The sequence below is a fragment of the Macaca nemestrina genome, chromosome 4, assembly GCF_043159975.1.
Source record: "Macaca nemestrina isolate mMacNem1 chromosome 4, mMacNem.hap1, whole genome shotgun sequence".
Lineage (NCBI taxonomy): Eukaryota > Metazoa > Chordata > Mammalia > Primates > Cercopithecidae > Macaca > Macaca nemestrina.
The window spans coordinates 62,938,805-62,956,748 of record NC_092128.1 but is presented as its reverse complement, the minus strand read 5'-3'; the positions used below and the strand labels follow the sequence as shown (position 1 = coordinate 62,956,748).

General features: G+C 34.7%; 1 protein-coding gene across 5 annotated transcripts in view; it reads left to right on the top strand.

Moving 5' to 3' along the window:
* Positions 1–17,944, top strand: part of LOC105475411 (semaphorin 3E) — a 292,501-nt gene that overhangs the window by 179,764 nt on the left and 94,793 nt on the right. For 4 of the 5 annotated variants that reach the window (XM_071094754.1, XM_071094753.1, XM_071094752.1 and 1 more), the window contains 2 exons: positions 10,518–10,577; positions 13,241–13,360. In XM_071094754.1, the coding sequence (XP_070950855.1) occupies positions 10,518–10,577; positions 13,241–13,360 (180 nt within the window). The remainder of the gene's footprint in view (positions 1–10,517; positions 10,578–13,240; positions 13,361–17,944) is intronic. The other variant, XM_071094755.1, reaches the window with a different exon arrangement.

Sequence of the window (17,944 nt, the reverse complement as noted above, 5' to 3'; positions counted from 1 at the left end):
GATAATTTGAAAATAAATGTATATGTTTCTTCTCATACCCATTCCCTGCAATTTATTTATAACTCTTGTAATTTCAAGATGCGACCAGAAGAGATAACGACATTTTATTATGTTATGACTAGATTTTCTGGTTAGGAGCTTTCATTCAGCAGAATTACATTTTATTTCTACATAATGCATAGTTATTTAAACTTCAGTTGCTGGTATAATTTAATTGAACCTAAGTCTAAGAAGATTTAAATAGATTAAGTAAAATTGTTAAGTTTTAAATAGCTAAAAAAGCAATTCATGGTAATTGAATATTTTAGCTATATCAAAAATACATTTAGGGAATTCCAAAAACAAAAGTAATAACTACAAAATATCTTGGTATTTTGTTACAGTCAACCCACTATTTACACAACTATTCTGTTATCTGTAATTCAAACAATTATTTGAAAAAAAAAAAGTATGGAAAAAAACATTCCCTGTGACTTTAAAACATTTTAATACAATGTACTAGCATTTTATTTATTTATTTTAGACAGAGTCTCACTCTGTCACTCAGGCTGGAGTGCAGTGGCATGATCTCAGCTCACTGCATCCTCCGCCTCTAGGGTTCAATCGATTCTCTTGCCTCAGTCCCCAAGTAGTTGGGATTACAAGTATGTGCCACTACACCCAGCTAATTTTGTTTTATATTTTTGGTGGAAACAGTTCACCATGTTGGCCAGGCTGGTCTCGAACTCCTGACCTGAGGTAATCCACCTGCCTAGGGCTCTTAAAGTGCTAGGATTATAGGTGTGAGCCACTGCACCCAGCCTGTAATGGTATTTTGAAATAGTGGTTGTGATAATATTGTTTAGTCAGCTAAAATTAGTGTTAACCAAAAATAAAATTCCTCTGGATATTACGCATGGTAAGGTTTTCCACATTGCACCTAAAATTGTTGAAAGCATTTCTCTGCCGCTTTCTCTTTTCTATGAGAAAAGTTTTTTTAGTTATTCATATTCATCATTTTTATTTATATTTACCAAAAAGAAGCACTAGATCTAGTATATTTGTTTGTGTTTCCTTATTGTTTGTGTTTAACAATTAAAGCCAACATGTTAATTTTAGTTTTTATTTTATTTTAAATTATTTTAATTCAATTATATTAGAGGACTTTTTGAAGAGAGCAGAAACCAGGGTGTAACAGCAAAGAACACAGATTCTATAGCCATATTGTTAGGGCTCCCATCTGAACACTACCTCTTATTAGATGAGTGATTCCGGGCAAGTTAGTCCACAGCTCTGTTTCTCAGTTCTCTTAACTGTAAGAACAGATAGCCATAGTATATTTCTCTTAGCTTTTGTGAGAAGATTAGGTGAGTTATTAAGTGCCTAGAACAGTGCCTGGAACATAGTAAGCACCACCTTAATATTTGCTGTTTTCATTGTTATTATTGAAGCTAGATGATTCTAATGTGCTACCATAGAAAGTGAGGGATAAAAGTATTATGTATTTTTAGGTGTTATTTAACTAAGTTCTAGAAATGTATATGGGGACATGAAATATGCAAAAAATGAATAAAACAGTGCCTACCCTAAAATATTTATAATATAATAGACAAGATAGATAGATATACATGTGCCATATGTGGCACAATTTGAATAGACAATAAAGGTTCAAATAAAATGCTAAGAAAGTATTTTAGTAGTGGTTCCTGGAGGAGATATAATTTCAATTGGACTTTGAATAATAGAATTTTGACTGGGAGTGAGAACGTAGAAAGTAGGAGTAGGAAGGACAGAAATTTCAGAGGAGTGTAGAATAATGACTAATGTTTTTGGGCTGAAGTAAATAGATGGATTGGGGGCATGTGGGTGGGAAAAGGGTATGCAGTAAGAGTTAAGGATGGAAACCATAGACTAGTTCATGAAGAATACTGACTGCAATGCTATTGAAACGGAATCTTCTAGGCAATGCAGGAGTCACTGGCAATGCAGGAGTCTCAATATGGGCATAAAATAGTTAGAATTGTAGTTTAGTGATTACTTTGACAGCAGCATGATGAATAAATGGATGGAAAATGAGAGTAGAGTCATGAAGCCAGTAAGTGGCAGTTAGAATTTAAAACCAGGTACATCTGTACTAGAAGCCATCACTGAGAACCAGGTTATTGCTTTGAGATCAACTTCCATATTGGTCTTCAGTGTGCCATTAGTTTTGCTAGTTCCGCCTCTGTTATGAGGTGTTTCTTTCTCCTTAGCTCTTATTCCCTTTGCATGCCTGCATTTTACCCTAGTAATGGTTATGAACTAGTATAACAATTAGTTGCTGGTGAGAGTAGTAGAGAAGAAAACACTGACTGGTATTATATGTAACTGTACACCCTTTGTTTACTTATAGTAAGGGTTGAGAGCCCCAGGAGACTCCAGTATTCAATCACAGGTAACAGATTATCCTGTCTATGTTCTGTCTGAATATCCCCTTGCAATCTGTACACATTTGAGAATTACTAAGACTTCCTAAAAAATAAATCAAAATTATTCTCTGGAAGATATGAATACTTGTTTAATGTATAAAATTTTATTTTCTTTTTTTCTATCTCATGAAAAAATAAAAAATGAATATGTTTATATATTTAAGCCATATTTTGGCAGAACTCATAGAATATTTCATATTTGGTAATAAACTTTCAGTTTTAGAAACTCTGATCTATAGTTTTTATCTTTCTAAATTTCAGCTTGTTTTTCTAAAATTATTCTCACTACTATAATTTAAAGCTAAAACTGGGCCCAGTGTGGTGGCTCATGCCTGTAATTCCAGCACTTTCGTAGACCAAGGTGGGCAGATCACCTGAAGTCAGGAGTTCAAGACTAGCCCGACCAACATGGAGAAACCCTGTCTCTACTTAAAATACAAAAAAATTAGCCGGGCATGGTGGCGCATGCCTGTAATCCCAGCTACTTGGGAGGCTGAGGCAGGAGAATCACTTGAACCTGGGAGGTGGAGGTTGTGGTGAGCTGAGATCGTGCCATTGCACTCCAGCCTGGGCAACAAGAGCAAAACTCTGTCTCAGGAAAAAAAAAAAAGAAAAGTCAAAATTACACTACTTAATTTGGATATCTATACATATTATTAGATAATATGTATAGATTATCTGTTAGATAATTCTGTTTATAAAAATATTCATATCTTTCTCATTTATTCAACTTCATTGTATCAAAGGTGAAAAAAATTTATTGTATTTTAGAATTTAATTTTGTATTGAGTAGAAAGGCATTTATGTACAATTTGCACATAAATTTCAGATGGCATTTCACATTAATGATACCAATTGAATAAATTTTATCCATACAAAAGACCATACATCAGGCTACAAATGTTTGTGTGTAGTTATGATATTTTTCTAGTTCAAATGCTTAGGAGAATAAGCTCTTTAAAGTACAAATTTTGTCCGTAGTTCAAAGTATTATAATTCTGGCATATTAACTACTTGAATAATGACAGTCATTATAATTAAGTATAAAGGCATAAACATGATGACAGATAATGTGTGTCAGGTTAAAGATTATCATGTATAAACCATTAAGATTATTTTAATGTGTTATATTCAAAATATATTTTCTTGTTTTTAATAATATTTATAAGATCTATAATTAAGATGTACATTGATGGACACTGGTGCAGTACGCAGATGTAAATACAGAAAGAAAACCCCAAATACAGGCAAACACTTTTCATTAGAATAATAGAAATAGGAAGAGAATATAAGATAAAATTAGATAGGCTTAGTCACTTAAAACATATTCTATGAAGATAGACTTGTATTAACTGGATTGTTTTATTTACTATTTTTAAATAAAAAGATAATCTAATTTTTACAGTTAAAAAATTATTTCATATTCATTAGTTTGTTTGTGCTCTCCTAAATCTCTGAGTGTCATAACATCTTGTAACAATAAGCTGTTAGATCCTTAATTCTGGTATAATTATGTGACTCAATAGGGAGTCCAGAAAAAAAATTACCTTGTAATTTAATTTATACTTTATTTTATTTTTCTCCATTGAGATATGCAAGAATAGTAAATGGCTTGTTAATGTGCAGTGGAATGATTAAATTATATTGTAGGGGTATTGTGATGAAATGTGTATTTGACCTTTTGCTTTTTGTATCTTTTTTGGTACAGAGATTTTGGAAATCACATTACACGCTGCTGTTTAACGGCCTTTAAAAATGTTTTGTGCAGAACAAATAGCCTAATTTTATGGGTTTTTGTTGATGCTAAACTCTGGAGCAGAACCAAAAGGCATCCTGACTGCCAAGACAAATGAAGAAAATCATTTCCCTCACTAGCTTGGCAGAATGTTTTTATGTGATGGTTTTAAAAAATAACTTTCCATTTCCAGTGAGGTCTTTCTTTGCCATATATTGTCACCTGAGTTAACGTTTTATGCAGTTCTGAGCCTATTAAACTGTTTAAAAATACCAAACAAACCAAAACAACAACAATAAAACTTTAGTAAACCTATATTTCTGCTACTCCTTTGGAGAGTCCCCATGTGTTGAACTTTAGAGAGTGTTCATACTTATCTTCTGTCTCTCTTCCGTCTACTCAGAGTGATCTGTTCGACATCCGTCTACCTTTCCTCAGAAATCCTATGAGTCTTTAAGAGCCTAGGTTATTGCTAACATCCTGTGGTATTTCCTTCCTGATTAAACTGGAAATTTTTACTTGTTTTATTTATTTAACATGTTACAGCATTTTCATGCCAACAAACCTGATCTCTCAAACTTCAGTGTAATCTCCTTTGACAGATTGACTTTACCAAGAATGTGATAAAAGGCATATTGACTGATACAAGCCAATCAACAGACGTTGAAAAGCAGAGACTGTGCTTAAGACATTGTGCCAGATAGGCACTGGTAGTGAGACAGAAATAAGTCACTGCCTTGCCCTCTGTAATTTATAGTCTAATAAGAGAGCTAAAATTAAGTACACATAATTGTTGTCCTAGATAGAGAAAATAAGAACACTATGAGGGATTAAAGGAGCAAGAAATACTATCTGTTGAAAAAACATCAGCAAAGATTTTGTTGTGAAACTCTGGGAAATGCGCCTGAAAGAATAGTTTTGTTATTCTTACAGCAATTGCCATTATTAGTTTTGCTGCTAGGAACAATGCATGTTCTGGCAATCCTAGAAAAGCCATTATTGTCTTCACCATCACATAATATCTTTGTGACAAAAACTGTGAAGGGTCTGAGATTTTATCTTGCTCTCAAGACAGGTTAGCCTGTCACAGTTTCATAGATGTTGTCAGAAAACATTAGACTCTTGGGTCAGAGACAAAAGACTCTATTACTCATGGCACAGCAGGCAGCAAGAGCTTCTTGTTTCCATCAGTGTCCTTGCCCCTCAAGTCCTGCAGGGGGTGATGCGTGGCAGCCTAGGTAGACACTGCACTCAGTGGATATGTGTCACATCTCAGGGACCCCAAGCTTAGGAAACTCCCAATCTTATAAGGTGGCTGTTAGCAAAACTGTCTAAACTTTGTCTAGAGGAAGATATAATCTTTACTATCCCGGTCAGGAAACAAATCTTTCATTTGCCCTGGAGGGAGATTCTATTTCTCTCTTTTCAGGCTATTTGAAAAGATATTCTGGAATAAAAGCTGTCAAAAGATGTATAAAAATGCTGTGGAGAATTAACCCCTAAACAGTGTGTTTAACTGGAAATGGTCATTTTGAAGCCATTATTTAGGGGAATACAGAGCAATATGCGATAAAACTAAAGTTTAAAGAAGTCTTCATTTTACATAATGATGAAAAATGAGTAAGAAGGGATGGTACTATTGTAAAAAGAAGCAGAGCCTGTATCTCGTAAGTTATGCTATAAACATAATGCATTATTCTGGATTATGGAAGAGGTATTATCTAATCTAGTTATATTGATAAGGGAATTAGTAATGAAAATCTTTCCTGATAGATGATCCTAAATGAATTTATATTTTATTATATATGATAAAATACATATATTTGTAAACATAGTCTATATATACATGCATATGTTCTAGCATATCTATTTGAATAATTTATACTTCCACAATAAAATCATAATTCCCAAATCAATTTGAATCTCAAATTAGAATGGGTCTTAGAGGTTATTTATTAAAATCTATCCCTGAGTTCAAGAATGGTTTTCCAAAATAATAGATCAGGTCAAGTTTATAAACTCTGCAGCCTCACTTCTAGAATTCACCCTATAGTGGGGTCAGTGACTCCACTCAGGTGTATGCAAAGCTGCACTTGAACCGGATATTGACTGATACCTTTCCTAAATCATACATGACCCACTGATGGATTTATTGCCAACATCAACATCTATTCTAGGATTTTATGTGTGTGCTTTTTGCTTTAGGTTTGGTTTTATTTTATATCACCATTCTTTCTGTGTTTATCTTTTCTTGTGCTGCAACATCAAAAACAAAACTGTGTTTTCACTTAAAGTTTATATGCCAAAATTGTGTTTTCCTTTAAAAGGTTATACACTGCACTATGAAAATTAAAGGACACCTCATGCTGAATATTGTTAGGAAAATACTGCTTGGGGCTCATTGCACCAATGAATAAGAACATAAAAGTAATATTTTATACCTATAATTCAAACCATAGAGTGCTTGTTTCTATGATAATAAATTAAATCAGATAGCATTTATCACTATAAAATGCTATTATCACCACTTTGATAAATTCCCAATATTACTCAGGTATCAGGAGCTGGATTTGGCTACATAATGTCTAAGTTAAGTGACACGCCTCTTTCACTTGTGGGATATACATGCCTTACCTGATATTTTACGAGGCATGGCTTTAAGAAAAAGAAAAAGCGTAAGTCTTATTTATTTTTCCTTCTTTTTTTTTTTTTGATTGAGATGGAGTCTCACTCTGTCACCCAGGCTGGAGTGTAGTGGCGGGATCTTGGCTCACTGTAAACTTTGTCCCCCGGGTTCAAGCAATTCTCCTGCCTCAGCCTCTGGAGCAGCTGGGACTACAGGTGCACACCACCGTGCCTTGCTAGTTTTGTATTTTTTATAGAGACAGGATTTCACCATGTTGGTCAGGCTGGTCTCAAACTCCTGACCTCAGGTGATCCACCTGCCTCGGCCTCCCGAAGTGCTGGGATTACAGGTATGAGCCACTGCACCTGTCCTAAAAAAGCTGAATCTTGAAGATATTTAGGATTCAAACAAACGTGAGATTTTGGAAACTAAAATGCCTGTAGGAATCATTCATGTAAAAGAAAAGTCTGAAACAAATCAAAATATCTGTTCCATTTCAACTCCGGAGGAAAGTTGCCACACAGGAATGCTTGCCTAGTGTTGCATTTCATCATATTTTTCTAGGGAAATCGGAAATAGGGATTTTTATGCAATATTTTTAAATTTTTAAATGTTGGCTCCTAACCTAAAAATAATTACAATTTGCCACTAAATAAAAAAATACCACCAATCAGCAACGTCTAATATTTTGTTCGATAATCAGAATGTCTTTCCAGGCTGACAGAGCATAAACTGGGATGGTGATGGATAGAGGAAGGGGAGGCAGAAGATAATAGAGACTTTAAGGGAACAAACAAACTGTTGTAGACAGAAGAGTCTGTCTTGCTGTCATAGGCCTACCAATACAGTCTAACAACAGTAAACATTGACACTGGACTGGAAAAGGCTGTACCTGAATCCTTCTCAACCAAGGTCTCTGAGGATTCTTAAGCATCCTGAGGAGAAAGAGGTTGTTTGTAAAAATGTTAATGATGTCTTGAGAGGCCCATGCTACTTGGCTGTGTTATTTTGACTCCTTCATCAAATTCTTAGGTAGCCTGGGGTATTAGTCCATTTTCATACTGCTATAAAGAACTACCGAGATTAGCTAATTTTTAAAGGAAAGAGGTTTAATTGACTCACAGTTCAGCATGGCCAGGGAGGCCTCAGGAAACTTCCAATCATGCTGGAAGGTGAAGGGGAAGCGAAGCACCTTCTTCACAAGGTAGCGGGAAGAAGAAGTACCGAGCTAAGAGGGAAAAGACCCCCATGAAACTATCAGATCTTGTGAGAACTCACTCAGTATCACGAGAACAGCGTGGAGGAAACTGCCTCCATGACTCAATTACCTCCACCTGATTTCTCCCTTGGAAAGTGGGGATTATGGGAATTACCATTCAAGATGAGATTTGGGTGGGGACACATAGCCTAACCATATCATCTGACTTCTATGGGGGCAATTAAGTAAAAACTGTAGAGTATTTTGGTGAGAACCAACATCTCTCCAAGATAAATCACCTGACCAGGTGAGCCCATGAAATTGATATGGTCGCATGAGATGGTGCTCCCTTGAAACGCCCAGGGAACTTAAGAAAGGAGGTGGACTGAGCGTTTTCATTCTGGTGAGGGAGCGATTGATCCAGCAAATGTGGGGATAAACAATGTTAAGTGAATACTTAAGCTCTTGAGCCACAAAAGCATTTGGGAACTGACCAGTTGCTGCAGTTACTCATATGGATCACATTCCTTTGTTTCCACCCATAGATTTATTGCAATGTGGGTTTGCACAGATAATAAGAATTTTTTAAAGAAACTCCCAAAATAATAGCATCTCTTTGATAAAGCTGTGGTAAGGATTAAATTAGATATTGTATTTAAAGCAATTGGCACAAAAATTGGAAAACTTGATAATGCTAAGTGAGGGTATAGGGGCATGGATTGCCTGTACAGAAATGTAGCCATTCTGGAGAGCGGTCTGGTACTACATTCACAGATGCAATACTTACTTGCCCTGAGACCCAGTAATTCTTATCTCATGTATATATACCAACGATTTTCTTACACAGATCCAAAAAGGGCATGTACAAAAAGGTAACAATTTATTTGATGTCATAGAGACTTGGAAGCAATCTGGGTATCCATCGTTTGGAGAGTTGATAAGAAAATGTGGGGGAACCACACCTTAACATTACAAAACACTCAGAAACAGCAGACTATATGTGTGCATAGGACTATTGAGGGACCTCAAAAACCCAGTTCTTAGTGAAAAAGATAAGAAAGAGATAAGATTTAACTTCAATACTATTTACATAAATTAGAAATATATGCACAAAAAGCAGTAGTATACACTTTATAAGAATATATACAAACAAATAAGGTACCTGGTAACAGGATACAATAGTTGCCTCCTGGGGGGATGGAAATAAAACATGGAGTGGGAATAAGGAAATAAATAATTAACTAAAATAAAAGAGGAACTCTTTAAGAGTGTTGGTGAAAAGGAATCATGAATTAAGTAATATAACAAACTCAAACCTCTGCACATAAATTGATAAAGCAAAAGAAGGAAAAAAAAATAAAGTTCTTAACACAGTGCCTGGCACATAGTACAATTATTCTATAGATTAAGCAAAAAGAGGACCAAAAGGAGTCTGAGAAAATAAAGAAAGTGATAAAGAAAAAAAATCTCTTTGAAAAATAAATTAAGTTTTGCAATTAGAAATTTGTGGAACCAGTTAACAAGTATAGTTATACTGATTTCTGCTTGTGGTCTCAGGAAAGTGCTAGGTACTATTGCAGGTGAAAAAGAAAAGTTTGATATATTCTCCTTATCAGAGAATAAACCAACAAACTTAAAACATAAGTTTTAAGGAATGTATAAAGGAAGACAAAATAAACTTAAAATGCAATGAAAACTTTTGGAAATCCAGTTGGAAATTGGTAGAGTTAAACAATGTTTTTAAAAAATAATCACTCTGGGAGGCTAAGGTGGGCAGATCATGAGGCCAGGAGATCAAGACCATCCTAGCTAACACTGTGAAACCCCATCTCTACTAAAAATACAAAAAATTAGCCAGGTGTGGTGGCAGGCGCCTGTAGTCCCAGCTACTCAGTAGGCTGAGGCAGGAGAATTGCTTGAACCCAGGAGGCGGAGGTTGCAATGAGCCAAGATCACGTCACTGCACTCCAGCCTGGGTGACACAGCCAGACTCCATTTCAAAAAATAAATAAATAAATAAATAATAAATAAATAATCAAAGAGACAATATGGTGTATTACTGGGTGATACATTATAAGTCAGCATTAAAGAGTCATTCATCCTTTAATCATTGTATGCAGCAAACGTTACGGAGAGCCCACCACACAGCAGGTTCTATGTTAAGTAGTAAAAACACAAGAAACTGCAGGATGTGCCTGAGTTGGAGGAGCAGTTAGGTTTAATATGGGAAAGGGCTGGTTAAGGCATGGCTGTCCTCTGAAAGGCCAAGACTTGAGGTGAACTTTCAAATATAATTTTTTTTAAAAAAAGGATTTATCATAAAGTAAAAGCCCAGAGATAAGTTTCTTAATTATGCAGATAATTATGTGAATAACACAAAGCCCCATTGTGTCTTATCAGAAAATAGAAAAAAATGGAAATGTCTTGAACTATAGAAGAAAGTGAAATGGTTTTCAGCGTGGTTTATTTTTATATGTAGTTATCATAATAGTACATTATCTTTTATTTTAGATACACTGGCCTAGTACAGCTCTAAAAATGGAAGAATGCATAATGAAGGGAAAAGATGCGGTAAGTATTATTCATTGAAATTAAACAAATCATCAATTATATCCCTAGTTAACCACAAAGAACTGAATCACTGAATTTTTATTTGCTCTTATAAAAGCATGTGTGCAATTTGGTTCATGAAGAAAAAAATGTATAGGCATATAAGACATAATTATGTAAAATTAATTTCAATGTAGAGTTAAAGGAAGCAGAGATGCCATTGAGATCTTGGTTTTTATTTTGTTTTTTAATATCTTAATCAACTTGGGTTTATAAATTCCTTATACTAATGCTTATTTCCCATGTATTTGGCAGAAAAATAATTGCAGGTGATTTTTTTTTTTTGTAGGAACAGTTAAGCACATTCTTTGTGAGATTTCACTTTACATTGTTTAGTAAATTAGAAAAGAATGAAGAAAAAAAAGTCAACAAAAAGTTTGAAAGAGGCAATAAACACATTTTACCTATTCCTAAATATTTTTAGGGTATCTTCTACTTTAAGAAGCAATATTCTCTTTCTCTATAGTTTCCCTGCTGAGTGTGAGTGGCAAAAGGCTGTGCGTCAGCCCGCCGACACAGTCCCTAACACACTAAGACGTCAGTGATAGGACTTTCACATACAAGCAGTGTCTAGCTGATTTCGTGACACAAATGAACCCTGGAGGAAGGCCTGGACATCTGCCTCTGAAAGTGAACTTATCCTTTTTTTCAGTAAGGAAAAAAAAAAAAAAAAGCTATATAAATGACTAACACACATTATACTAACTCCTCATTCTCTGTAGCAGCTGGGTCACAGCCAAGGAGTGAGTCAGCACATTCCTGTTGCCTTAGCCCACCGCATGATGCTGACTAATTGAACATATTCTTAGGCATGTCAATCTAAGCTCAGCTGAGCCAAAATGTGGTCTAATAGGCTCCCTGTCAGATGTGACGGTGTGTCAAGAGAGGAAATGCAGGTGCTTATGGAAACAAACAACAGATATTTTCATCATTCCTGAATGATCAGATTCTACCAAATATATGGGTCACCTGAAGAATAAAATATCATGTGATTGCAAATTTGAAGAAATAAATATACCTGTGTGCTCTAGATAATCAATTCAATAGTGCACTCCTCGTTCTTGCCAAGTGATTCCGCTGGCCTTTTCTCCTAACACTGTTATAGGATAAACTTTAAAGTGCTGAAATTGCAACAGGTCCTTATAAAACATGACATTAATTGATCATTACGTGTATTGATTTCAAGTAATACTGGGCACTAAAAGAGTTTAGTATTCATTTCATAATTTATTTTTAATGAAATAGCAACACCTAATTTGTCAAAAGAATGCTTACTAAAATTAATTTAGCCAAGTTGATTTTGAAGCAATTGTAAATGTTTCTTTAATTCAGTATACTGATCATTAAATTCACTTACTGATGGATATATTAAAATGTTATTAACATGTGTTATGTATTAGGTGCTGTGCTCAATTAACTGGGAAATGCCGAGATGTGTAAAATAGATTCTGTCCTCAAGAAGCTCACAGTTGAATACCAATGTTGACAAACTAAAGCATCTAGGCCAAAGGTGGCTTGTTGCCTATTTTTGTAAATAAAGTTTTATCGGAACACAGCCCCACATATTTAGTTTTATATTGTTTATGGCTGCTTTCATGCTATAGCTGCAAAGATGAATAGTTGCAACAGAGACCAGATAGCTCATCAAACTAAATACATTTACATTCTGGCCCTTTACAGAAAAAGTTTGCTGATTCCCAGTCTACTACTATTTCCTACAGTAATATAGTAATCTTATCATAGTCCTACAACAAAATGTTGGTTTTATTGGTTAGTTTTCCGTATTTACTTAACAATTCTCTCTGAAAGTGCTTTATGTAAATTTGTGAGTGTGAGAATGTAGGACTTACTTTCCAAAACATTAAAATTCTGTTTGTCCTAAATACTGCATATTTTGAGAGGCTAAGGCAGGTAGATCGCTGGAGCCCAGGAGTTTGAGACTAGCCTGGGCAACATGAGGAAACCCCATCTCTACAAAAGATACAAAAAGATTAGCTGGGCCTGGTGGCACATGCAACTTCCTCCAGTAGTTTCAGCTACTCTGGAGGCTGAGGTGGGAGGATCACTTGAGCCTGGGAAGGCGAGGCTGCAGTGAGCCAAAATTGCACCACTACATTCCAGCCTGGGCAACAGAGTGAGACCCTGTTTCTTGGGGAAAAAAAAAAAAAAACTGCATATTTCCATATGAATAACTATGTTTTTTCTAATTTTTGGTTTTAATGACTTTATGCTGATCCATTCTTTATACTGTACTTAAAAAACCAACAGTGTTGGGAACAGCTTAATTACTTAGTGGAACATATTGCCATGAGAATTTTTACACTTGAAGAAATTTCTGAATAGTGCTTTTTTCATTCCTCAATTGTAAACTAGAATACATGAAAAATGATACACTCTCATTATAAAATGTAATTTACACATCACTGCTAACCAAAATGTGTTTCAGTAACCCCACTTTCTTCTCCAAGTTCTTGTCCTCTTTTCTTCTACCCCTCTTGCCTCCTTCGCCCAACAGAGATTGATGGTAAAACATGAGCTTTCTAGGGCTAGGAAAAACAAGAATCAAAAAGGACTAAACATGTTTATTATACTGATAGATTCCTTCCTTTTTTTTCCTGCTTTAGGGTGAATGTGCAAATTATGTTCGGGTTTTGCATCACTATAACAGGACACACCTTCTGACTTGTGGTACTGGAGCTTTTGATCCAGTTTGTGCCTTCATCAGAGTTGGGTATCATTTGGAGGTAAGATGTTTCATTCATTGCTATCAATAAAAATAATGCTTAAAACAACCTTGTTCTCAAAGAAAGACTGCAGCATTTCTTCCCAAGAAAGATGAAAGCATTTGTGATATACTGTATCAGTTTGCTTGAGACAGATAAATTATCTTTCTGGGCCTTCAAAATTCTTGTCAGGTACAAAATCTGTGAACCAATTAATTCGCTATGTACTCAATTCACTGAACAATTTTATTTGCTTAATTCGCCCACTTAAGAACATCTCTTAACATCAAACTGTGTTCTCTATTGTGTTATATTAATATTTTCATTGATTTAACCACCAAACTGGAATATGTATATAGGTGTGTGTGTATGTGTGTGTATATATATAATTTACATAAATAAAATATAATATTTTACAGGGGGCATGCAAAGACTTTTTGATTCTGTAATTATTTTCTTATGGTCAGATGAGGTAGGGAATGCAGGAGGAGGGAATATTTCAAACTGAGTTAAGGTAAATATTACTTGGTGCCAGTTACAAATCTCTTCCGCTAAGACTTTGCCACTAGGTGATACTGCATAATAAAAGCAAATCCCAACTGAATCCTGCCACACATATAATACTTACTAGCAAGCAGGCTCAAAGATCAGTCATATAACCTATTCCTGTAAGCTGAGTGAATCTCAACTCTCATTAATTTTAGGTACATTTTGAAGCACTGTATATCGCAATTTTACCCTGAAGCATATGAAACAATATACTCATGTAGAATCTGTTACTTTTCATCTACATTGGAAGGCAGAGTCCTACACTAAGACAAGGCACAGATAAAATAGAGTTCTAGGTATTCTGTTGTTAAGCAGCTAGACTCATGATTCTTATATTCCATTCATGAAAGTGCAGCAGTGGCCATAAAATATTAATATTTTAAGCCACCACATACAAACAACACCGTTTCACCACTAAAATATTATTTCTGATATTCCTTATACTAGTTAACACTCAAGTGCAAATATAATTCAAAGTATTTGAAGTGCTTAATAGCTGCCCCTAGAGAGTGCCCGTGATTTAACTACTTCAGCTGTTAACTATCTGTATAGGCAGATTCTATCATTAGCATATTTTAAATGTTAACTAGCCACCCCTAGTTGTAGATTAAATTAAGTAACATCTAAAATACATCACGGTGTATTTACTGAATCATTTTAAAGAAACAATGCAGATGATATAATAGAAGAATTTTAGGGATACGGAAGGCGAATCATGCCACTGTAAGGTCAGAATATATAGATGTATACAACAAAGTATACATAAGTATATACGTGTGTATGTGTAGACACAGAATATATACCTCTTGTCGTGCAAATCTGCTAGACACAAATTCAGTTTCATTTATTTTAAAATGCTTTTGTTTCACCTGTATTTTTAAAGGATTTTCCTTCTTATAGAATTCTGGGTTAAAAGTTGCTTTTTGGTTTTGTTTTGTTTTCTCCTTTCAGTATCTCAAAACTACTTTGTCTTCTAATTTCTTTCTAATATAAAGTAAAGCTTTATTCCCATTGATGTTTCCCTTTTAAAATTGCTTTTATCTTTTCAGATTTTGTCTTTATCATTGCTTTTCAACAATTTCAATAGTGTGACTTTATGTGTGAAGGAGTGGGAGGGATCGGTGTCTGTATTTCTTAGGATACTAAGATTCTTGGATACCTAACGTTGTTCTTTCCATCTAATTTGGTAAATTTTGATCATTATTTCTTCAAATAATATTTCTCCTTCATTTACCCACTCCTTTCCTTCAGGATATATATACACACACACACACACACACGCGCGCACACATATACATGTGTGTATATATATATACGAAATATATATATGCATATATATACTTGTATATAAATAACAGAAAAAGAAAAAATATATATATATTTGTTAGACTTCTAGGCATTGATCTAAGACACACAGTTCATTTTTATTCAACCTTTTTTTCCTCTAGTTTTCAGATTGGAAAAATTCTACTGATTTATATTCAAATTCATGTACTCTTTCTCCTGATATCTCCAGTACGCTACTAAGCTCACCCCATTGGATGTACCATACAGAGCGTAGTTTACTTGAAAGGTGTATTAGCCCATGTAAATTTGCAATGGGCAGTAGCCACCTTTTTCAGCTTTGCAGCCACTGCCTTTTATTTACTTACACATACAGTTCAGATGTTGGACAGCGATGTTGAAGATAATTTACAAGGATACATACCATAGCTTCTAGATTTCACCACTCACTTTTCTGCTTGAGTTCTAGCCATTCATTTCCACATGAATTAAGGGATTTCCTCAAGTGAAAAATCTTTCTAGTCTTTGTCTACTCTTAATTGATCTCCAGTGCCTTTTAGACGTTTTAAAAAATAAATCATATATATATATATACACACAAATATATAGTTTATCATCATTTTCTTTGAAAGATTTGTCCAATATAAGATGCATTTTCAGTAGCAGAACTGGAACTTGGTGTACTTTAACTTCATACGCGTGATAGTGAATAAATTCATCTCACATAATTATCTAAATATTAAATATGATTGAAATATTTGAGTCATGTTAGAATCTTTAAATATGATTGAATATTATTTCAATCAAATTCCAATAGTTGAATGCTTATATGATTGAAATACTATCCCCCATAATTATCGAAATATCAGATATAATATATTTTGAAAAAATTATATATATACATACATGTCACAAGAGGAACTGGTGACCATCCAATAATAAAAGCAGTATGAGATTTATCCCCAAAACACCATTTAAAGTCTTGATGCAATTTTACATGAGGGAATGAAAAGTTACAAATCATTTAGTCAAGGAGAATACTTTGATTAAGTAGCGAAGAGGCAGTGATGTATGGAATCGGTTTGCAGAAATTTATGTTGGTTAGAGAACAGCAGGAGATAAAACTGGGATAAGTGGGTGGAAGATTTTACTACTAGACATTGGCACTCTGTGTTATTGTAAAGACAGCACGGAGACCATGAAGGAGTTTTGAACAGAGTATTTGATTGACAAGACATTCATAATATTTAAGATTGATTCAAGCAGGGAGAGATGAAAAGCAGAGAGAAATTTAAGGAGGCTATTACATGATCTTTATGAGAGATCGTGAAGGTATTTAACACGGTTGTTGCAATAGTCAAGAAAAGGAAGTGTTGAACTCAAGTGAGAAGCTGCTCAGCAGGAGAGTTTCTGTAACTTAGCATTTTGTCTGATGTCAAAGATGAAAGGGAATTAAAAAACAATTCTAACTTTATTTCTTGCTGATTGGGAAGAAATACAAAGTTCTTACCAGCAAGAGAGAGCTATGGAAGCGGGGTAGGTTTTTGTAAGAATCTAACAGATGTCCAGTATTTCTGTTTTAATTTTTTCATTTTCACTTATGGTTATTTGAAAGATTGAGTCTGGAGCTAGGAGAGGGTGTTCTCAGAATAGATTGAATTATTAAACCTTGGGGGAGTAGTTAATAGTTTCCTCTGAGAGTCTGTCTTCTCTTCCTCTCTCTCTCTCTCTCTCTCTCTCTCTCTCTCTCTCTCTCTCTCTTTCATACTGCTCTCACTTTTCTTTTCTCACTCTCACTTTCCCAAAATAACTTGAAAAGTGCCGTTATTTAGGTGCTGGTAGAATGTCTAGGGAGTATCATGAGCACTCAGAGAAAGATTGGATATAAGGCAAATCAGGTTAGTGCAAAATCAGAATTACATTTGTAAAAGAAGAACAGTTTTAAAATGATAATTAATATTATGAATGGTACAGTTTTAGTAAGGGGATAAGTAATTAGAAAGGGAATTACTGAATAGTGACACAATAAATGCAATAATGTCATTGATTTAATCAAGAAATAGAGTCGTGCTGGGCACAGTGGCCTGTAATTCCAGCACTTTGGGAGGCTGAGGCTGACAGATCACTTGAGGTCAGGAGTTCAAGACCAGCCTCAGCCTGGCCAATATGGTGAAACCCTGTCTCTACTAAAAATACAAAAATTAGCCAGACATAGTGGCCGGCACCTGTAATCTTGACTACTCGGGAGGCTGAGGCAGAATTACTTGACCCTGGGAGGCGGAGGTTACAGTGAGCCAAGATCGCACTACTGCACTTCAGCCTGGGCAACAAGAGCGATACTCCGACTCGAAAATAAATAAATAAATAAATGAAATAAACAATCGTTAAAGAAAATAAATATAGAGAAGAACATAAAAAAGTGTAAGAATGCTGAAAGAAGATTTTTCTTAGAATAGCAGATAGGGAAAACTTAAATTATTTATTTTTTGCTACAGGCGTTGTTGATGAGCTTTTGATTTTGCACCCTACTTAATCCCTCTATTTTTATGGGGGGATTTCATGGAGAATTAAATGAATGTCCCTGCTGCTATTCTCTCAAAAGTCTGAGAGTACTTTTTAAACAGTAACAGGTGATACAAATATAAACTACTACAGGTTTATGTCTACCTCTGATTTTACTCATGTCTCAAAGAAAAGAGAAATTATGTGTTGAATGTAGATGCTCAGACAATAAGAAAGAGAGTTTCAGGTATAAAGCACATATTTCTAGAT